The sequence below is a fragment of the Embiotoca jacksoni genome, unplaced genomic scaffold (genome assembly GCF_022577435.1).
Source record: "Embiotoca jacksoni isolate LCO1_2020_lvr unplaced genomic scaffold, fEmbJac1.0.p SCAF_4, whole genome shotgun sequence".
Lineage (NCBI taxonomy): Eukaryota > Metazoa > Chordata > Actinopteri > Embiotocidae > Embiotoca > Embiotoca jacksoni.
Window position 1 is genome coordinate 2,810,045 of NW_027185392.1, and position 22,040 is coordinate 2,832,084.

General features: G+C 43.1%; 2 protein-coding genes across 3 annotated transcripts; one reads left to right on the forward strand and one right to left on the reverse strand.

Annotated features, from left to right (window-relative positions):
• Nucleotides 1-54: 54 nt before the first annotated feature.
• On the reverse strand, nt 55-12,601 carry tecrb (trans-2,3-enoyl-CoA reductase b). Of its 2 annotated transcripts, XM_069168460.1 has the most exons (12): nt 12,540-12,601; nt 8,660-8,710; nt 5,839-5,890; nt 5,145-5,189; nt 4,922-5,025; nt 4,476-4,591; nt 3,910-4,015; nt 3,645-3,717; nt 3,448-3,491; nt 2,709-2,766; nt 1,989-2,077; nt 55-737 (listed from the first exon to the last, which is right to left on the reverse strand). In XM_069168460.1, the coding sequence occupies exons 1-12, from the start codon at nt 12,552-12,554 to the stop codon at nt 564-566; spliced, it is 927 nt and encodes a 308-aa protein (XP_069024561.1). In that variant the 5' UTR covers nt 12,555-12,601; the 3' UTR covers nt 55-563. The 2 variants fall into 2 exon arrangements, with proteins under 2 accessions (XP_069024561.1, XP_069024560.1); XM_069168459.1 differs by lacking the exon at nt 12,540-12,601 and having other exon boundaries at nt 8,660-9,352.
• A 2,682-nt stretch (nt 12,602-15,283) lies between these two features.
• Nucleotides 15,284-20,104, forward strand: dnajb1b (DnaJ heat shock protein family (Hsp40) member B1b). Its single transcript, XM_069168458.1, has 3 exons — nt 15,284-15,683; nt 17,662-18,356; nt 18,479-20,104. Exons 1-3 carry the CDS (start codon nt 15,464-15,466, stop codon nt 18,710-18,712), a joined length of 1,149 nt encoding a protein of 382 aa, XP_069024559.1. The 5' UTR covers nt 15,284-15,463; the 3' UTR covers nt 18,713-20,104.
• The last annotated feature ends 1,936 nt before the right edge of the window (nt 20,105-22,040 follow it).

Below are 22,040 nucleotides of genomic sequence, written 5' to 3' on the forward strand. Positions count from 1 at the left end.
GCATCAGTCTCCATCAAATATTGTAGACGTAAACAAAGTCGAGACAAAGCAACATTTTGGTTTACTTTTTTTTTTAATAAATTACTTCAGATTCTGTCATGGTTTCGGATTTGGATTTCAGATGTGTTGAATATCATCACAGTGTGCCGATTCAACCCCAAAAACAACAGGATCGGATGATAAAAGCGAAGCGGCGATATTCAGTACGTCGTTTAGTAAAAAGCAGGTAGTTCGAAGGTGGAAACTGCTCTGGGAGATCAAGCGCACAAAAGTCAGTTAACCAGTCAGAACGGGTTTGTTTGTCTGCAATAAAAAAAAAAAAAAAAATTCTGAGCAAGTGTAGCGTTTTACATTTTTCACTCGACACAAACGGGGCTGACGACAGGAAGAGGAAGGTTGGACACACTTAGGTTCTTTCAGTCAGTCTAATAAGTTCCAGTGTAGGTTTTTTTTTTGGAGAGGGTGGGGGAGGGAAAAGGGAAGGGCACGCCCTCCGTTAGCACCGGAGAGGTGGGAGGTGGTACTCGACTCCTACAACCAAGGGGAGCGGCGGGACTAGTCCTCTACAGGACGAACGGCAGGATGGGTGAGCGGAGGGGAGGGTAGTCGCGGAACTCCTTCAGGTAGCTGCGGTGCTTCCCCTTGGCCCAAACGGTCATCTGGATGAAACCCACCAGGGTGAAAAAGGCCACCGGCAGACACTGGGTCATCAGGGTGAAGCCAAACCAGGAGCCCAGCTGCAGGAGGGAGAATCATCCCAATCAGAAAATCTTCTCGACCCCCCCCCCCCCCACGGAGGTTCATTACTTTGTTACAAGTGGTCAACATGCAGAGCCTAAAACGTAAGCGTGATACTGGTGGTAATTATAATATTTTAAATGAATAGAAAATGTACAACGGGGAGCAAATGTTCAAAAGTGGTGGACAAATACATCGGAGGTGCTCAAATGATTTCATATGAAGGACCAAAAATGTATCTGGATGGAGGGCTGCAGGCAAAATGACATTGAATTAAATTTCACCAAAAATGTGCATTCCTAATCTAAAATAAAATAACAAAAATGATAACATTACTCTTTAACCTGTGCAATAAATAGTAAGTTTAATATCTTGCAGAAATTATTGTCAAAGACAGTCGTTTTACCATTTTTGTTTATTTTTTTTTATTTTTTTTTATATTCTTTTGGTCACTTGAGTCGCCGCTCGTCCTCCGATCTCGACGAGCAGCCCAAAGTGACAAAAGACACACTAACAGCACACAAGCATTAGCAGGAGAGACTAAATCCCATAATTCTGCAGTCTTAGGCCAATGTCATTTAATAGGGAAGCTCTCTGTGCTGCAAAACCCACTAAGTACTTTTTAAGCTGTATAAAATTTATCGTTTCAATTAGGATTTCCAGCACCTAAGAACAATGAGAATAAGCACGAGCTTGTCAAACGCTGTGGTCCGACCCCGCTCTGAAATAGATTTATAGCTTTATAGCGAATTAACCGTCATGCGCAAAGGTCGACTGAAAAGTGTGAGTAAATTAAAAAGTACTTCAGCAGAGTACTGATGGGAGATTTTACGACGGTTTAAATGCATGTTTATGGCGATGCAGTGGTAAGTGTTTGTGGGCGCTACGTGGTGGTTACATTTCACTCGGCGCTTTGGGGAAGCAGGAAACGAGTGGAAGGTCAAATTATGTTGGAATAAAGGAGATGAGTTTGGACCCAGATGTACTGACACCAGCAGAGGGCAGCAGCCACACGCACAGTCAAGCAAATGAATGTAACCGAAGGGAGCCACCTTCAACAACAAACTTTATCTCTATAAAGTTTCATATTGTCGTATCTCGGAAAATGAATACAGTAAAAAAAAAAAAAAAAAAAAAATCCAGGTGACATAATACTTCTTAAAGGCACTTAATCAAACGCTAAATGGGGCAGTTGTTTTGTTCTCGGAGAAAACTGCTCTCGGCTACCACGGTGACTGAAACACAGTTACCTCGTAGGTGTAGTTGGGGCAGGAGACCAGCAGGAAGATCCAGGTGAAGGGGTTCTTGGTTGGATAGGGAATCTTCCTGGTCTTGGAGCCTGGATACGGGGAGCGCAAAAGAGTTAGGATATCTTTCCATCCATCTCATCGTTAATAGCTTTACATTTTTGGCCTGATGTCCTTAATAAACTCGCTGATCTAATTTGACTTCTAAAGCACAAAAGACCAAAGTTCTCCAGCCAGCTTCGGACTATAAAATCATGAGCTCTCATATAAACGTGTTTTTTTTTTTTCCTGTGAACAATTTTTTTCACGAGAAACTTCTTGCCGCGTCGTGTCCCACGCTGCACTGAAATCATAATTTAGCAGTATGTCAAATATACAACCAAATATGTTCTCTTTGAATTTTTTTTTTTTTTTTTTTTCTTCTTGGTTAGTCATGATACAAAGATGAATTATTACGTTTTGATTGAAATCATTTGTATTGAGTTTACGTCACAGATTACGTTGGAAGTGTTTTAACCACACGGTACTGTAACAAACGTACAAATCTTTTCCATGAATCACACTTCCATTTCTCACAATAACACTTCAAATATCTTTAGGGATTAAAAAAAAAAAAAAAGGGACAGAAGGCAGCGTCCCTGAAAATATGATTAAAATTCAATTGCGGCCAGAGAAGTACAACTGTGTGTCTGAGCGATGCACCGATGTGGCTGCGGTGTTCACCTGGAGGACGAAGGTTACGGAGAGCGATGTGGATGGAAAAGTTGCCGATCTGACAGAACTAAAGAAAGAAAACATTGATAATGTCACACAAGTAATTCGATATTCAATGTGTGTGAAGCAAAACATGAATATTGTCTGAAACTGATCAAATTCCCTTCTGGAAAACCAACCAGAATATCAACAAGACAAAAAAAAAATACAACACGCAAATCAATACATTTTACTAATCTTTGCAATTTTTGTGTGCAATTTCTCTGCAGTAAACACATGCAGTAAAAAAAAAAAAAAATTAAAAAAAATATATATTTACAGCCATTTCTGTGACGTGCAGAATGATTATTATCATAGGAAGTGATTACATGACTGTTTTGTCATTAGGTAGTAGTTTAAAAAAAAAAAGAAGAAAAAAGTCATAACTTTTTTTTCCTGAACTTACAATGTAGTTAAAAGATAATAAACCATCCATCCATCCATCACCCCCCCCAAAAATAATGAAAACATTCTTTCTTGAAAAAAAAAAAAATAAAAACACCCACTTGAACATTTAAGGAAAGCTGCTGCAAAGTCTTTTTGATGATAACAAATCACAAAAAAAAAAAAAAAAAAAAAAGTTCAATTCCGCAGGGAGCCTTTAAATTATGTGCCAGATAATAAATCAAAATAACACATTTATTAGTCAAATTAAAATGCTGCGTGAATGAATTAAAGAACAAAGTCTTGAGGTTAGAAACGTTCTTACCAAGAATATGATGAGGGCGAGTCGGATCTGTTGCTCCCCGTAGACTGCAAAAAAGAAAATGAACACGATCAACGGTTAAAAAAAAAAAAAAAAAAAAAAAAAAAAGAGTTACAATAACAGACGAGCGTGTGCGAGTGTTGCGTGTGCGTGTGTTGCGTGTGTTGCGTGTGCGACCGCCTCGGTGCGGGCTCACTCACTGGGTGGTGTATACAGCGGGTGGTTGATGTAATAGGCCATCCACGCCGCAAAGCCCCAGTAATAAGTGCAGTTCTGAAACACACACAACGTGACAGAAAGGTGGTCAGTGAGGGTTGTTTTTTCCCCCTGGTGTTGGTAGAGATACAGCCATTCCCCCCCTTTTCTTTTGAAATGACGAACTTTTTACTCCGTTACAGTTCACCTCTGCAGACGTTTAATCTGCGACAACGAACGACGGAGGTCGAGCGGGAGAACGGGGATCACCTTGAAGATGTTGCGTAGCGGCATCGTGCCGTGAGAGAAGCGGTGGACGAACAGCGTCTCCAGGAGTCTCTTGACGTAGTGGAAGGAGTGACACATACAGGCGAGACTGGAGACACGGAGACGGACACACGGACACACACACACACAATAACACACTTGTATTAGCTCCAGGATTTTAAGGTTGATATATCCAACTGTCAGATCCATGATCGACAGTTGGAAGTATTTTTCTTCAGCCACGTCACGAGGGCGGATCAAAACGTCCCGGGTCTGTTCCCGTTACGCCCGAACGGCACGTATCTCAAGTCAGCTGTTGGATCAGCTGATCGGACGGACGTACTCGCGTCGATTAAGTCTGATCGTTCCCGGGTTTCGGCGGTCGGGCGATTACTGACGTGTTCGTGCCGGAGGAGGGACGGAGGTGCAAGGCACGACCGGCAAGAGGTGCGTAAATAACGATATTTTTTTCCCCCCAAAACTGGACGCGCGGAGACGCTCCGACTGGAGGACAACGAGGCTCCGCTCGAGACACGCAGAGCCGGCGAGGGCGCGTCGGAGACACTCACTGCACGACCCAGTGTTTGCTGGTGGTGAAGTCGTATTTGGGTGCGTAGATGAAGGGAACCCTGAAGTAGAACATCAGGTAGATGACCAGGGGGCCGGTGTACTCGGTCAGAAAAACCTGGAGACAAGGAGGTGGAGCAGGACGTCAGAGTCTCAAAGGCTCAAAGAACGAGCACATGCAGTCGTGTTTTTGATCGTCTGCAGCCGTACCGTCAAAACTTCTATAAACTAGCTGGTTGGTGGATAAGAAAAGATCCAGCTTTGTTCACACTTCACACGCGCACACACACACACACACACACACGCACACACACACACACACACACACACACACACACACATACTTTTTTTTTTTTCCCACAGTGGGAAATCTCAATATAGCTCTGCTTGATCCCGTTGCACCGTGATGTATTTGTGCGGACCGGACCGGTCCGCGTGTCATACTCACTGTGACCCAGCTGATCTGAGCTCCCAGGTCTCTGAAGTAGAACGTTGCCGTGGTTCCCACAGGAAGATGCTGCAGAACGTCCTCGTCCTTCAGAGACTTCCCCTCTGAGAAAACGCAGACAGACGCGCACTTTACTTCATTTAAGAGTTCCGGCACATGATTGCAGAGACTCGTACTACCAACTCGTGTACACTGACAAACGGTCACATCGGAGCGGACGTACTGGGGTCGAGGCGAATGGACTGTCTGGCTGGGTACCACTGAGGATCTGAAACAGACAAGATAAATACTTCACAAACGTCTCGAGACTCGAAGTCAGTTTTTTTTTTTGTTGTTGTTGTTTTTTTTAATGTGCCGTTGGGGGATTCGCTCGATCTGAGGGCTGGGCGACAAAATATCAGGAGTGCACACGGAGCGGGCGGAAGCTTTAATCTTCAGCAGTAAATAGTCCCTAGTTGCGTTGCTTAATCAACATCTGCACCCGAGTAACACGTGTTTTTATGACCTGGTGTGTTTTGGTGATGACGTTACGTTGCACATCGAGCTCGGGAAATCCGTGTTTTTCACTCAATGTTTAAATACGGACTTTTTTCTTTTTTCTTAAAAATCATCAGTCGTGCGGATATCGTGACAAAGTGATCGGAGTCAAACAACAGAACGACTCGAACGGTCTGGTTAGTTCTGGAAATGACATCGTTTACCTAATAAAGCCTTTATAAAAAAAATAAAATTAAAAAAAACCACATTATGGGATTATGATATCCAAAATCCAAGACAATAACAAACCTCATATCACCATATAATAATAATAATAATATATAATAATAATAATAATAATATCCATTTATTGCCCAGCCCTACGTGATGTTGAAGCAGATTTATGAGGCTTTAGTCGCCTGCAGAGAGATGACACTCACGGCTCTTGTGGAACATCGACTTGATCTCCCCGATAGTGGCATTTGGCTCGACCTGCAAATAACACAATAAATAAGCTGAGGGACACACGCACACACACACACACACACACACACACACACACACACACACACACAAGGAACAGATAATAACCCTGTTTTCCATTCATGATGATAGTGGTAAATTTAGCTCTGGCTGTGCCCACACACCCACATGGCAATTTAACAGCTGCTATTAAGGTTTCAAAAGAGCCCACCCCCCACCCCCACCCCCCCTACACACACACACACACACACACACACACACACACACACACACACTAAACAAACCTTTTGCAGGCTGCCAGCTATCCCCAATTTAAACACAATGACGACCAAACAGAAATATGAAGAGCACACAAAGGTGAACATGGACACACACACACACACACACACACACACACACACACACACACACACACACACACACACACACACACACACACACACACAACACACAGTTGTTACATGATAACAGAGCAGTGAAACCCTCTGAACCCACGAATCGGTTGATTCAAAGTCATCATCACTTTCCCACTTCTTGGATCAAATGGTTTTGTGTGTTAAGAGTTGAGGCAGGCTGAACTCTACCGTCCTCTCTTCTGTGATGGAAAAATATAAACACTTTTTTTTTTTTTTTTACTGTTCATTTATTCAGTCAGAAATGTTGTGAACGTTTGTACTGTGGCGAGTTCGGCAAGTCTTTAGGCAGCAACAGGTTTGTTCGCTGTACATACTGACGGTTTATTTGGAGTATTGCATGAATATTTGAGTAGATTTTAATCAAATAATTAGTTACTGGTGTCAGAAATAAACTTTATATATATATAATTAAAAAAAAAATATATTTTATTTTATGTAACAAAAAATATAAAAAATTAAATAAAAATATTATTATTATTTTTTTTTTTTTAAAGGACAATTTTTGCAAGTTCATTGATTGGTTTCTCCAAAAATGTAAGTAGCAAACCTTCCGTTTATTTACCTGCTGGCCTCGACTGCAAGAGCCAAGATGCATTAATGAAATAAAGCAAAGTTGTGACTTAAGACTCGTACAAAAAAAAAGGAGATTTTTTTTCCATCTTCCACGTGACTGAGTGAAAGCTCAACCTGTAATTGCAAATAGCTGTTGCACCGCTGAACCTCAAGAGGAATTTAAGGCACAAATTCAATTGTTAAATAACATCTCGCATATCACGTTGGTTGGAGAGCACTGAACTTAGCTGCACTAAAACACCGCCGTAATGTAATTCAGGCCGGCGTAGTTCAGCGTGAACAGTTCAGTGGCGTTACATCATCTTCACACTTCTGTCGAGCAAAATCGTCTTTGTTTTTACGGAATTTTTGGAAGAAATTAAATTCGCTCCGATTCTCTTGACAGTCCCTTATTTCAGCGTTCAGAATGAAGAGACGCGGACCATGTGATCCGCCTGCAGCAGACCGAAGAGGTCTTCCGACTCGGCTTCTGTCGGCGTCTTCCTGAAGCGGGAAGACGTTGCTAGCGCTGGATTTCAGACACCGTCACCATGGAAACCCTGCTAAGCCGACCACTGGGTCTAATCCAGCGCCTTACACTCTGCGCTCCTGAAGAGCAGCCTTTCGTAAGCCGAGTCTGGCCTGGCCGACAGCACCGTGCCCGATGCAACTCTATACACCACCGGGCCTCACACCTACAGTACACTAAACCCTCCTAATGCAACAGCACTAACCTGCAGGCCGCGCACCAACCGATAAAAATCTGTCTAACACAACAATAACAAAGTACAGGCCAAGTATTTGCTTCTGTAAATACGGCTGGGAAAACAATGGGCTTAAACATCTTATCGAAATAAACATGCCTAATACGACCGTGATACCCTTCAGTCCCGACTGTAAACATAACTTAAGACCGGTCGACGTCGCACTGTTGTCGGACTACAGCTGTAAAACGTGCCGCACTTTAAAACGCTTCACTTTCAAATCCCTCGAGTGAGAAACAAAAAACACAAACAAGTGAAAACTGAGTCTCCAGTGTTCCCGAAAGCTAAATTTGATGATTCGGTTTTACAATTTAATGGAAAAAGTTCTCCAGTTGCGGCATGAAGCTATTAAAGATGCATTTTTTTTTTTCCAATTAAACAAGTTCTTAAGTATCAAAACTCAATAATATTCTGACGAGTGTTCAAAAAGTCAGAAGATCAATTCGAAAGCTGCCAACTGACTATCACAGTATACAAAGCAGAATTTCCTCCACCTGTAATAGTTTCTTCACATTTTTTTTTTTTTTTTAAACCATAAATGCTTCATCAAAATGACACCAGAGCGTTTGTGTCGGTATTTAACCGCGCGTTATGAACGTCTGTCACCGATATCGTGAACGATGTGGCGTCGCGCATTCGCATTTCGCTGCACGTAAGCACCTGCGTGTCTGAGGCCGCACGGTGGGTTGCGACGGCGGATGCAACGCCCTTACACTCCAGGTGAACTTCGCGGTCACGCCGATGTAACTGCGGCACCAGTGTCGGGCTTAAATCTTTGGATTGCGGTTGTCGACCGCCGACGCCCGGCAGCGCCGCTGTGCGCGTCCGCACGCCCGCTGACCGGACGGCAGGGACTACGGCGACAGCAGCTCTCCTGCGTCCCGGGAAAAACGCCTGACTCGCACCCGTGCCAGGACTGCGCTGCGACATGCAGCGCCGGCTGAATTTGGTAAACATGCGCGGGAGCAGGCACGCGGACGATTGGACGGGCAGTCGTGGAAAAGACTCCTAAATCCGACTTGACGTAAAGAAGACTGAGTTCTCACCTTGTCCAGGAAGCAGAGCTTGTCCTTGGTCTTGGCGTCCAGGATCTCCACCTCGAAGAAAACAACAGCTTTTTTAGCTTTTTTGGCGGGCTTGCGTTTGCCCGGCGCCTGACCCGCCGGCGGGGCCGCCGCCCCGTTAGCCGGCTTTTTACTGCTGGTGGCCTCGAGAGCTAAAGCATCCATGACCGCGGTTCTCCTCCTGCTCTCGGTTTAATCCCGTCGTCCCCTCGCTTCTCTCGTCGCTCTCCACCTCTCTACTGTCTACCTCAGACCCGCGTCGAGCCGGAGGGTACGGGGGGGGGGGGGGGACGGGGGGCAGCTGTGGAAATAAATCTGTCTCGCCCCTGCTCCTCTGACCCTCCCTCTTCCTCTTCTTCCTCCTCCTCCTCCTCCTCTTCTTCTTCTGTCATTCTCTCACTCTCGCTCCCTCGGTCATTCCTTCACTTCTGCTTTATTTAACTGCCAGTCGACCCCGGCAGCACAAACATATGCCACATGTGTGCGCACGGTTGCGTGCGCAGGAATGCCCAGCATCCCGAATGGCGAGCTGTCGTCTGGGTGTATATCTCGTGACAGAAACTTCTAGAGCCGAGAGCTGGAGTTTCCTTCCAGGGCTGTGAAGTTTTGAAATGTGACTCGATCCCTAAAACGGGCACCTGACAACCCCGGACGCCTCTCAACTCCCGGGCTAAGTGGCAAGATGAAGGTATGATGACAAACAGCACCCCCCCCCCCCTTTTTTTTTTTTTTTTTCATTTTCCTAGTATGCCTCCCCCCCCCCACCCACTCCAACCTCCCTCTCCCTTCCCCCCCGGTCTTCCTCTCCCCAGCTAAATATAAACACCTCCTGCTAACTCTGCATAACCAGCCCCTCTCCCGACAGACCCCCACACCGATCTCCCCTCGGGTTGTAATGTCATGGGATGTCTTCTGATCACATTACGCTGACATTAAATTGATAACCAACTACAATTCCCATGTTCATCGCTAAACACCTGAATGCATCGCGCTCACTGGACGTCCAGCGTGTTGCTCCTTGAAACCGAACTGACCATCCAGATCTCTTAGTGAGAGAGAGAGAGACACACCACACACACACACACACACACACACACACACACACACACACACACACACACACACACTTTCCTGCCACCGCGGGGTGATAATACTCCAGACTCTTGAGGGCTTAGTCGGGGCATTCCCCTCGGTGACGCCCCCCCCACCTTCCTCCACCCCCCCACCTTCCTCCACCCCCCCCATCTGTCTTATGACGAGCAGTCTGGATACAGTTTCCGTCATGAATGAAAGACATACGGTCACAAGTGGCAGCGGAGAGGTTGAGGACATGTATTCTTTTCATGGTTAGAAATGTACAAGCATGTGTCCATAAATAATTTTCTGTCATGTTAAAAGGTGTAATTTCATCAAAACACTAAAATTAGCCAGGGGCCGAATACAAATTTTTTTGTTTGTTTGTTTGTTTGTTGATACAAACACCTTGTGCTGCTAATAAAGTACTGTTTGCGTTTATTAAAAGTCAATGATTTATGGCCATCTATCTGCATATCTTCCCATTACTCTTATCTACCGTATCACAAGCATCACAAACTAAAAACAAAATGGAACCATTTGGTCTCTGAGTAAAACCCAACAGGAAAAATAAAATGGGGCTTTCTAGTAACTCCTTTTTTTTTTTAAATATACATTTATATTTGCAAAAGGCATCCTCCATTTTTGCAACTTCCAATAGTGGTTTTTTTTTTTCCCCAATTGGCATAGTAGAAATAAAACAGGCCACGTACACGTAAAACAAGCAGGACACAGGACACCAGCGGTTCAGACTTCATGGAAATGAACGAGTCTCTGTCGTTGTGCCAAGCATGCCCAACTGAGCCCCCCCACCGGCCCCCGCCCCATCTCGTCTATATAAAACCTCTGGCAGTGACAGTCTGTGCTGCTGACACAGGGTGGACTGAGGGTGAAGCAGGCAGCAGCACTGACCGCTACGGTGGACTTTAATCGTGCGATCCGTAGACCCATAGTTTTGTTGGGTTGGCCGTGCACCTCCTGCTACAAGGTAAGAATTTTTTTTTTTTTTTTTTTTTTTTATAAATGTCTTGAGAAATTCATCTAGATATATATTTTTGGAGTGCTTTGCACACACAAGCCCAGCAACGATGTGCGAGCAGAGCAGAACGCTGTGAGGTTGACGAAGCTCTCTGGTGTAAATGCAAAGAAACGACGATTTAACAGGTCAAATGACACAAACTGGAAAACATGTTCAGTTTGATTTTCATGACTGTGTGTGACTGTTAATACAATATGTCTTTAAGTGTTTTTAGTGCAGTAACACACCGAGTTCCAGCTTCATATGCTTTACTCACAAAAAGTAAATGATAAAATGAATGTAGGGTTTGGTACTGAACTTTAATAGCAAGGACCAAATTGCCTATTAAGTATTGAAAAAAAAAAAACAACTTCAAATTTGAATACCTGAGGCGTACCTGTCATTAGCGTCAGTGAGCTACAAGCCTACAGCACGCTTGTACCAAGATCTAGTTGTGCTGGTAATTGGCCAACGGTACAAGTCGTACTACGTTATGTCCAGATATGAGGCTCAATTGTGTTGTACTTCAAGAGGCTGGACCACGAGGAAAATATCTCTGAAGAGATTAAAAGTTACCAGATTTAATGCCAATAATGTCAAGGAGTTCAAAAATAAATAAATAATTGACACAGTATTGTAACGCAATAAAAAGTCAAAACAGTAGCCAGACTTCTTGCAGGTCACAGAAGAGGCCTACGATCGACACGGAGCTGATAAAAGCTGCTGATGAGTGTGAATAATTTCAACGAACCAGATTTATTATCAACTAAGTCATGTTTTAACGACACGAGTTCAGGGGGGCATGTCTGTCACTTCAATTTAATCTAATCCCCGTGGTTTCTAAATACGAATGCTTTCGTCTCACCGTGAACTTTGCTCATATAAATGTTGTTTTGCCTTTTCTGACTTTAGGTCTGAAAAGCCACATCTGTCAACGGGGCGAAGGGGAACCTGAACAGCCACTGGTTGTGTCAGTTTCTGACAAGACTGCTTCAAATCCTGTCCGGTGGGTTTTCAGGCGCACGTGGAACCGTTTAGAGAAGCTCTCCGTGCTTTCTGAATAATAATAATAGTTAAGTTATGACGGGAAGCTTTTCATATTGGTGTTATAAACAGTAAAACAGGCGCGTGTGGACAGTCAAAGCCTGGACTTTTTTTTTTGGGGGGGCACAGTTAACATTTTACCCCTCTTTTAAGTATGTCATTATCTCACGGCCAGGACTGGTTCTTTTTTTTTTAAAACCGAAAAAGAAAGAGTTAACTCAGTTAGTTTGACAGAGCTGAGATTGCGCACCTGACTGTTCACCTGCATTGTTGGGTAAGAACCGAGGTTAAAAAAAAAAAAAAAAAGACGAGCCATGAGTCCATCCAGCCACAGATGGCGATGAAGCCGAGCATTTATCCTGCACATGGGAGGGGGGGGGGCTCTTTCTTCACCTCACCGAGAAGCACGCTTAAACGTAGAGAACTTAACGAATGCACAACGCAAGTACATTTGATCGTAACCGTGGGTGCAGTTATTGTTTCCGGCACGATATTGATCCACTAAAACCGTGAATTCAATCACAACAGGCCACATTACACCGAGTCACATAGCAAACAGCTGCAGCATGCGATCTTCACTGCTCACATTTAAAGCTCTAAATCTGACTCACGTCGGAGTTCACACTTTGGAGAAATAACTGTGAGCTTCCGAGTTGGTCTCATTTATTAAATTCCGGACCGGTAAAGCGCCCCGTTAACGGCTAGAGTTTCATGGACACTACTTACCTCGTAGTGCTTCATCTTGGCAGTTAGCAACCCTTCCTTAATATCCCAGATGAGTGACAGGGAAGCGTCCAATCAGCGGAGTAATATGCAACGGATGAGGACGCTGTGGGCGGGAACTACGGTGGTACTGTGGCCAATCAGCATCAGGAACGGTCAAAGCCGTACCCACGCTATCAGCGAGGTAGCCAATGAGAGTTGAGCAAACGAAGAGGTTGCAGCTACACTGATCTAAATTAGGATTTCTTGAATTTTGAAATGCAGCACTCATCCAAATGGTGACGACAGAATGAGGACAACTTGATCAATAAATGATCTGGTGACTTTTCTAATCTCTTCCATGCTGCTGTCAGTATTTTCTTTTTCATTCTTTTGGTTCGTAAATTTGAAGCCACTAAATTTTAAAACTGTCCCATGTGAAGTTTGAGCTGTGTGCACTCTTGTTTTAAAATATTTGGTCTCCATTGTTTCAATACTTTTTTTGTGTACATTGTGTTTTCCTTGCGTATGAACAGTATTGTATAAATAAATTTGCTCTTTCTTGTCATTTTCTTATCGCAAACGAGTTGGGTTGGGGCATGAATCGACTGTATGTAGGCACAATTACCCAATGAAATTATTTATTACAGCAGTAAACAACTCAAGGTCAAAATGAGCCCAAAAAAAATGCCTTATTGAAAAGAGCAGAGGTTTTAAATTTTGGTGTCCAAATCTATGTAAACGTACAAGAAAACTTTACAAAATTATAGACTGTAGGTGCAAACACATACTTTAATTTATACACGAAAATATAGAAAAGTAAGGGACATTCTTAGGAAGTTGAGCTCAATTTAAAAAAAAAAAAAAAAAAAAAAAAAAAAAAAAAAATCCTCCTCTGGTGATTTGGGTGGGTCTGAACGGTATCTGGCAATGCTTAAAACAGGTTTTGCTTCACTTAACAGATGAGTGTCGCATACATGATGTAATAATCCCCTTTTCACAAGCTAATGTTTACTTTGTACTGCAGTTATTGAGACACAGGGCAGGCACAGAGGGCAGACTGGGAATCACGTGATAATGTTTCATATGGAAAGAAAAGACTTTCTTCTCCTACACTCCTGGTCTGTCTTCATCCAACTCGTGTGACAGGTCAAAACCTTAGACTGTATATAAAAAAATGGACATAACTTCCAGGTCTAAAAAGTGAAGCCAATATGAAAGTGCCTTAACGTGCAATACCACCGAGGGCCACTAGGCGCTGACAAAAAAAACCCACTTTGGCCCCAAAAGACTCCTATTCAACTTCTCTCATGAAATACTAAGTCAATAAATGTTTTCCACAAGTAATAATGGTCTCATTAGCTAAATTCCTTCCTTCTGATCATCGTCTTGTTTGTCCTTTGCAAAATAATTCTATAAATAATTAGATATTAGGCCTCAAAGAGAGGTATGTTAGAGGGTGTGTCTGGATTGATTGACAGGCCTGTGGTGCAGTGAGATTTCCGCTACAGATGGGTGGGCATTGTGTCCTTGGGCTTTTCCAGTGTGTGCATTTCTGGCTACAAAAAAACAAGATGGCATCGGAGAAAAAATGACGAATTAGAGGCTTCAACCGGCAGTTCACAAAATAGTGGGTGACATCACGGTTGGTTGCCGCGTTCTCCAAACTAAAATTACCATCTCACGGTCGTATGCCTCCACCAGCCTGTCAAGTTGTAGTTTAGATCCCTAGCTGTACAGACTTATGTAATATATGTCGCAAAAATCCTGATATGTGTTCACATGCTTGGCCAACAAAGCTGATTCTAAAAGGACACAAAATTCAAGCCATTAGGCAAAGCTCCAAATATGGATGTTGCTGCAAAGAAGCCAAAAAATCTAAAACCTGGATGCTTCACACGCATTTTCAACCCGACAGCACAAAAGATCACCATAGCTTCAAGATTGGTTTCATCAGCTTGGTATTTTACCAAAACTCCCCTTGATGACGTTGAATAATGGCCAGAAAAAAAACAACTTGTTTTTTTGAGGAACATTGTGACGTCACAGTGAAGTTGATCTTTAACCTTTTGGATATAATGAGTCATTACTTTATAATTTCATCCTATTTTTTTGTCAAACGGCTGTGTGACTGCTGGAGTTATGGCCACAAATGTGTTTTGTGAGGTCACAGTGACCTTTGACCTCTGACCACCAAACTCAGTTAGTCTCCGAGTCCACGTGGATGTTTGTGCCAAATTTGAAGAAATTCCCCCGAGGGAATATTGCACACGAGAGTGGACTGAATCAACAGATCTCTCATGAGGAATAAAAAAAGTTGATCATATTGAAAAGAAAAATGTTTTAGAGGACTGGGCCGACCTGAGGACAAAGTGCACCAATGTTATCCCCTCCATCTCTTTGCTGTTCACCACTCTGTCTGCCAATATGCAAGGAATTCAGTAGTCTATAATCTGGGCCACACCCGAGCATAACAAAAGTTCCTGACTGCAGTCTATCCAGTTTCAGACTGCTTGCCAAAGAGACATATATGGAAGTACTTCTTCCTGTGCAATATTTGAAAAGTCCTGCGGTATAATCAGCTAAATAATGAAGTAACAAGGTTTCTAAAAGGCTAATCTATTCCTAATTGCTCTTGTCGTGCTGTTTAATGCCCCCCCACCGAGTCCACGGAGACGAATTAGAAGCGGCATGTTGTGTGCGGGGAGAAATATTTCCGACAGCGCTTGAAGGCGGCGTGACGTCACGCCTCGCTGGGCGTGTCTCTAACTAAAGTGTTTCAGTTAGGATTGTTCTGGCTGCTTGTGGACAACTCTGGAAGTTTCGACGCTGTTTATAAATAAAATATTCAGGGGAGAACCGGTCAGAGTTGAGACCGACAGCCGAGCTGCGGAAAAGCTCATCAAACAGCCTACTCCGAAAACCTTTAGTAGTTCACGGTCCGCCGGATGGTCAAAATGGGTAAAGACTACTACGACATTTTGGGAATTAAGAAAGGAGCGTCGGAGGACGACATCAAGAAAGCTTATCGTAAGCAAGCGCTGCGCTATCACCCCGACAAAAACAAATCACCGGGATCCGAGGAGAAGTTCAAAGAGATCGCCGAAGCTTACGATGTTTTGAGCGACCCAAAGAAAAAGGACATCTACGATCGTTTCGGGGAAGAAGGTAAGTTTTCTGAATCGCTCAAACGTCGCAGGTTATTTGATGAGCGAGGTGACGTTAAGAGTTACGTAGAGACGGTGGCTGACACGTAACAACATTAAACATGCGACGGGACGTCAACGTTATCTTGTGCGTGTGCGTGTATCATGGCGCTGTCGAGGCTTGTCTTCCGAGCCAAGGAGAGAGGTGAGGCTCCCGCTCGCGGTAAAACTCACTTCACATGTTTATACACGAACGAGGTGGCGAACTAACAGCAGGAAACGTGTTGAGATGAGTTTTGGGGAGGAGCTTGGGGGGGGGGGGCGGGGTGATCAGACCGGAAGAGGCGGGGATTAACGTACATTTTTATATGATGTCACTAAAATGTGATGTGTTGATTTTAATCCTAGACTGTGTATACAAAAAAAAAAAAAAAAAAAAAAAAAAAAAATATATATATGTATATATATATATATATATATATATATATGTATATATATATATATATATTTATATATATAAAAAGGACGTAGCCTCCGGGTCTGATATGTGAAGCCAATGCACAAGTCCCTGAAATAGCAATACCACTGACGGCCACAAGGCGCTGGCTAAAAAAAAAAAAAACAACAACAAACCTCTAAACTGTAAACTTTTTTTTTAACCAACAGATTTTACATTATTACGGTGTCATTAGTTAACTTCATTTACATATCAGGCCCCAAAGAGCAGGTATGTTTGGGGGCATGTCCAGGTTGATTGACATGCCCCGCGGCGGAGCAGCGTTTGTGGTGCAAGTGGGCGTGGCGTAGTGTCTTAAAGTTCTCATGCTGCCCACCAACGGACGGTTGCAACACGGAGAGTCGTGTGCATCGTACACTTTGCATTTATTGCTGGGCGACGGCAACATAAGCGTCCACACACAGGGACTCTCCTCCTGAACACACAAACACAACCCCATTTGAACGCAGCATCGGTCGGGCCTACCCCCTCGTCCCTCCCAAGTCCGTCCAAACAGGGTCACTTCCTCCTCCAAAAAAACAAGATGGCAACAGACAGAATGTCAGACAAACCAATGGGTGGATTACTGCCCGATTTAGATGCACCAAAACGTTAATGGTGAGACTGTGCAGCAGAAAAGTATTACTGTTAGTTATTATTCTTGCCCGTTTCTACACGACCGCAACTTAGACGAGAGCATGATGAAACTGAACAAAATGAATAATACAAAATATAATGCATCCGATACTAAACCTCGTGTAAAGATGAGAAGTCTGTCCAATAGGGTGCCTGAAGTGTTACCATAGCGATAGCGTAATGTTATATTCATAAGTTCGCTCGAATCACATGTTTGGTTCTCGCTTGAATAACGACGCTCATTTTCTTAAAAACAGTAAGCAATTTAAAATAACAGTCATAATTTTGATGGCCAGGTTTATCCGCTCAGACAGCGGGTTTGCTATTTTGCATGCGACTCTCTATTGAGTTGACACCGAGCCAAAACATTTCAAACATGAGACCTCAAAGGGCATGCGCCTATAAAAATAATTTCGGAAGGGATTTTGTCAGAGTTTGTTTTCGTGTATTAGGTTTCAGAGAGCTTTACGGTCACCTCTGTGTTGTTTATTAAACATGACAAGTGTTTTGTCGTTGCCATGGTTTCTTGGCCACTCTCTCTCTCTCTTTTTTTTTTTTTAAATTTTTGCTTCAAGCGTCGCATCTGCTTCTGTCCTTTGTCTCGCAGCTTGTTCGCAAAATCAAAACACAAAATAATCCAGTGGATAAATATATAAATAAATTCAAATAATTCAGATACGAAGTGTATGTGACTTCAAAACTTTTATTGATGCGAAAAAGTGAAAGTGAGTGAACGTTAAGTCTAATATTATTGGCAGTGCACATGATGAATTGTACACATCTTACAAAAAGAACAAAACAACATCCACAAGTGTCACAGCATTTCAATTCTTTTTCAAGTTTTAACTTGATCGTTTCTCTCACGCAGGTCTGAAAGGCGGAGGCCCCATGGGGAGTGGTGGTGGTGGTGGTGGTAGTGGTGGCGTGGGTCCTGGCACATTCAGCTACACCTTCCAAGGCGACCCTCACGCCATCTTTTCAGAGTTCTTCGGTGGACGTAACCCCTTTGAGCAGTTCTTCGGTGGCCACAACGGAGGCATGAACGAGCACATGAACACCGATGACTCCTTCACCCGCTTCGGGATGGGGCCCGGCGGGATGGGGCCCGGCGGGATGGGGCCCAGCGGGATGGGGCCCGGCGGGATGGGGCCCGGCGGGATGGGCGGCGGCGGGATGGGGGGCTTCCCCCGCTCCTTCAGCTCCAGTATGGGAGGAATGGGCGGTCACAGAAGCGTCGTAAAGAAGCCGCAGGACCCCCCCGTGATCCACGATCTCCGGGTGACCTTGGAGGAAGTGTTGTCGGGCTGCACAAAGAAAATGAAGATCTCTCGAAAGAGGCTGAACCCCGACAGACAAACGATAAGGACAGAAGATAAAATCCTGGAGGTGCAGATAAAGAAAGGTTGGAAGGAGGGCACCAAGATCACGTTTCCTAAAGAGGGAGACGAGACTCCCATGAACATTCCAGCGGACGTGGTGTTTGTGCTGAAGGACAAGCCGCATCCGGTGTTCAAACGCAACGGCTCCGACATCGTTTACACCGCCAAGATCTCACTCAGAGATGTAAGAGTTGTAACTTTTTAAACATGTTGTAAAACTGCAAAAATACTAATCTGCAGAATTCGTTCGAGTAGAGTGAAGTTCCTTTACGAATCCAATTTTTTTTTTTTTTTTTTTTTTCTCAGGCGTTATGCGGCTGCACAGTCAACGCAGCCACGCTGGACGGACGGACGTTGACCGTGTCGGAGACGGACATCGTGCAGCCCGGGATGAAGCGGCGCGTTAGCGGGGAGGGGCTGCCTTATCCCAAACGGCCGGATCGTCGCGGTGACCTGATCGTGGAGTACGAGGTCAAGTTCCCCGAACGGCTCAGTCAGAGCGCTCGGGACACCATTTCTCAGGTCCTCCCACGATCCTAAAACAAACTGCAGGACTCCGACGAAAGCTGCCAATCACTGTTGTCAATCTTCACGTGGACTTTCATGGGAAGGTTCAAGTCACTCCAGACAATTTCAGGACGGACTCGTGGGTCGAACACGACCTTTGGAAAACTGCTCACCTTGAACGAGCGCTGCATTTCACAGGCTACAGTGTAAATATATGACCAATGTTGCGTGATGTTTAGTTGACTGTTTTACTGTCTAGTACTCTTTGGGAACTCCTTTGTTCATAATAAAAGTTCTCGTCGACAAGTTTTTTTTGGTTCTTTTGTATGAAAGACGAAGATTTGTATGAAATCGTTTACACGGGATGGGACATTTACAGTGTCTACAAATGGAAAGAAAAAAAAATTCCTGCACTGAAAAACCTGCTTTTCTCCGACGGAGAAAGACTTTGTGTGTCTGAACGACCGGAAACTGTTGATTCGCCGATGTTCAAACAAAACCTAGTCTTTTTTTTTTTTTTTGTCGGACTGTCGTTGAGGAAAGAACAAGAAAAAAAAATCTGGTGCTCTAAACATTAAACAAACCGGTCTTACAGTCATTCAGTAATACTATGTGCTTTAAATGGAGTTCCCACTGGTCATGGAATCTCTGGAATATCATGGAATTATAAAAAGTCTATTCCAGATATAGAAAGTCACGAGATTTGATCATTTTTTTGGGCCCAAGTGACAGAATATGGAATTTTATTGGTCGTATTTATTATAAATTGTATTTTCCACTACGTTTTTTTTTTTTTTTTTTTTTTTTTTTTTATAACATAAATTAACTTGTTTCCTGAGTGGTTTCATCACCTTCCCACTCGTCAACAATCGCTTCAGTCAAGTTGTGCTTTTTCCTGTGCAGCTGCTACCGAAGACAAAGTCAGGAAAATAAGAACGTCAAGAGCTTCGGCTACAAAACAATCACTTTAAAGATTGAGTGAGTAGATGGCAGAAAAGCCCGATGTTTTGTAAGAATGTCTGTTGATCTATTAAAACATGGGAGAGGCAGCCCTTTTTCAGCCACACCAACAGTAAGAAGCATGCTACCTTTATGGTTCCTGTTTTGCACAGTTTATTGTTCAAGCAGTCATAAAAGTATGTTTTACACTGAAAACAAACTTGTGAACTTGTAAATATAACTTGCTGGGAAAAAATGTTGTCTGACCAGCACAAAGGCAGACGGATTTTCCGTACATAATAGGTCATAAAAATACATTTTGAGAGAGTTTATTGTTATTCATATGTATTTACCACTTCCACTTCTGTAAGTGTGCTAAAATCCGTTATGTCCACAAAGTTTGACATCATTATTTCTGACCAATGATGAGGTCTAATGACCAAAGCCTCCTCTGCTTTTAATATAAATAAACACACATCTTCATGATTTCTTTTTTTTTATTTAAATTTAGGTTAACTGTAGTATTGATCTAGAAAAAGATCTGCGCACTGCTCTTCAACTGACGTGACGTTGCTCCCCTTAAGGGATTCCTGCTTTTCCTCTGCAGGATTGAGAAACAATTTTCGGATAAACTTTGAACAGGCTTTAAAGAGCTGAAAAATAAAATCAAAATAACGTAAAATGAATCACAAAAACAGGCTCCGGAGCACTTCCATTAGGCAATAACAACACGACACACTGCAGCGCTGATAAGGGACTCCGGGGAAAGAATTTAAATGTACTTTTTCTCATACTTGCGTCCAAAAGATCTCATCTAATCACGTATTTTTTCTGAAATATAGAGTGGTTTGAAAAGATTTTGGATCACAAGTCCATCAGCAGCCACAGATCCGCCGCCTGTGTCGCGGTTCACTGGAGGTGACCGTCATATCTGTTTATGTAACAGCTCAAACTGATTAATATAACGGCTGCGCGTTCGCCATCACCGTGTTTATCATAAAGATTACTTTGAGACATTAAGGGAAGTATTTCAGTTTTGTTTTTTTCCAAGGCCAAGGGCAGGGTCCAAAGAAAATGATAATAGCGCTGCAGAGGTGCGTGCTCTCCCTTCACATCACTCACAGTCATTCAGCCCTCTGGGAATATCTTTGCTGGAAATAAGCCCGATTTGCAGGGCAAGTGGGGTTCGAGTGGTCATCTTGCCGTATGAAACGGCCCCCTGGCTGCCCTCTAATACCCGTGACAGTCAGCAGACAAACCGCTCGCCTGGTTCGATGCCCTCCAGCTCGGTGTACTGCAGATACACTGAAGTGCACACAGAGAGAGAGAGAGAGCTGGAAGAACCTGATGTCAACACCGAGGAGTTTACGTCCCATCACAGTCATGAGCTGGCTCAAGCATAGAGAAAAAATAAGAAGGGAAAGGGGACTACTGTAGCCTATATAGTCTATTTAAAAAAATAAAAAAATAAAAAGCTAAGGTGGCATGGCGAAACAGCATCATGCCCATTCAGTAATGACACAAGCTCAAGACAAACAAGCAGCTGCAATCGTTCCTCTACACAATTACATCTTTGTAGTTTCCTCAGCCTTTAAGACTCTTGCTTTATGGTAATAATCAGATGACTCATTTGAGGCAGGCTGCTGCATTTGTCTGGATGCTGCAGTAATTCTTTACTTTTACTTCTAGTTTTTCTAACTTGGATAACAGAATGAAGTTTCTTCATGCCGTCATGTTTTTTTGCCTCTCATGTGAGTTTTCATGTATTTTTTTTTTCAACCAGAATATATTTTTTATTTGTAAAAGTTGCAGTCTCAATATAATGTGAACTTATATTTGAATTTAGGGCAAATTATTTACAAATTTAGGGCAAATTATTTATGATGTTAACAGATGTTTCAATTTCTCCCATTGACATTTTTCTTATCAGGAGCTTTGAAGTTGTGGCAAAGTCCTCCAACGATTCCTTAAACATACAAAATATTTTACTCATGGAATCTGTGATTAGTTGAATTGCTGTGAATTACTCATTTTACCGACACAAACAACAAGTGGTGTACCGAGTTAAACAAACTGAAACTTTTCTTCATTTAGTAGAAGTGGACTTTTTCACTTTAAAACTTAATTACATTCTGACTGTTGAAGCAAAAGTTTTAAAACGAAGGTGGTTAAGATGCATATAGCATATAACCACTAAGTCGAGGCTTAAGCCACGGCGGCATTTGTTGCATTTTAGAAGTGAAACATGCCTTTTGTGATCACATATAGTTGAATGAACTGGGCTAGATAATTCAAAGTACCTTTAAAATAAAATAAATATATGTAAGTAGGGAAGAGGTAAAATGCTGGGGAATAAAAAGTGATAACAATTTTGTGTTGTAATGGTTAAAGTTTCTTATTTTTTTATTTGATACTTACGTTT

Bases quoted from the DNA above. Each gene is read 5' to 3' on its own strand.
- tecrb (XM_069168459.1), bottom strand. From the start codon at position 8,842: ATGGATGCTTTAGCTCTCGAGGCCACCAGCAGTAAAAAGCCGGCTAAC. The intron at 2,767-3,447 runs GTAAGAACGTTT...TTCTTTCTTTAG, and splicing joins TCGCCCTCATCATATTCTTG to TTCTGTCAGATCGGCAACTT. The intron at 2,078-2,708 runs GTGAACACCGCA...CCCCGTATCCAG, and splicing joins CCGTAACCTTCGTCCTCCAG to GCTCCAAGACCAGGAAGATT.
- dnajb1b (XM_069168458.1), top strand. From the start codon at position 15,464: ATGGTCAAAATGGGTAAAGACTACTACGACATTTTGGGAATTAAGAAA. The intron at 15,684-17,661 runs GTAAGTTTTCTG...TCTCTCACGCAG, and splicing joins CGATCGTTTCGGGGAAGAAG to GTCTGAAAGGCGGAGGCCCC. The intron at 18,357-18,478 runs GTAAGAGTTGTA...TTTTTTTCTCAG, and splicing joins CCAAGATCTCACTCAGAGAT to GCGTTATGCGGCTGCACAGT.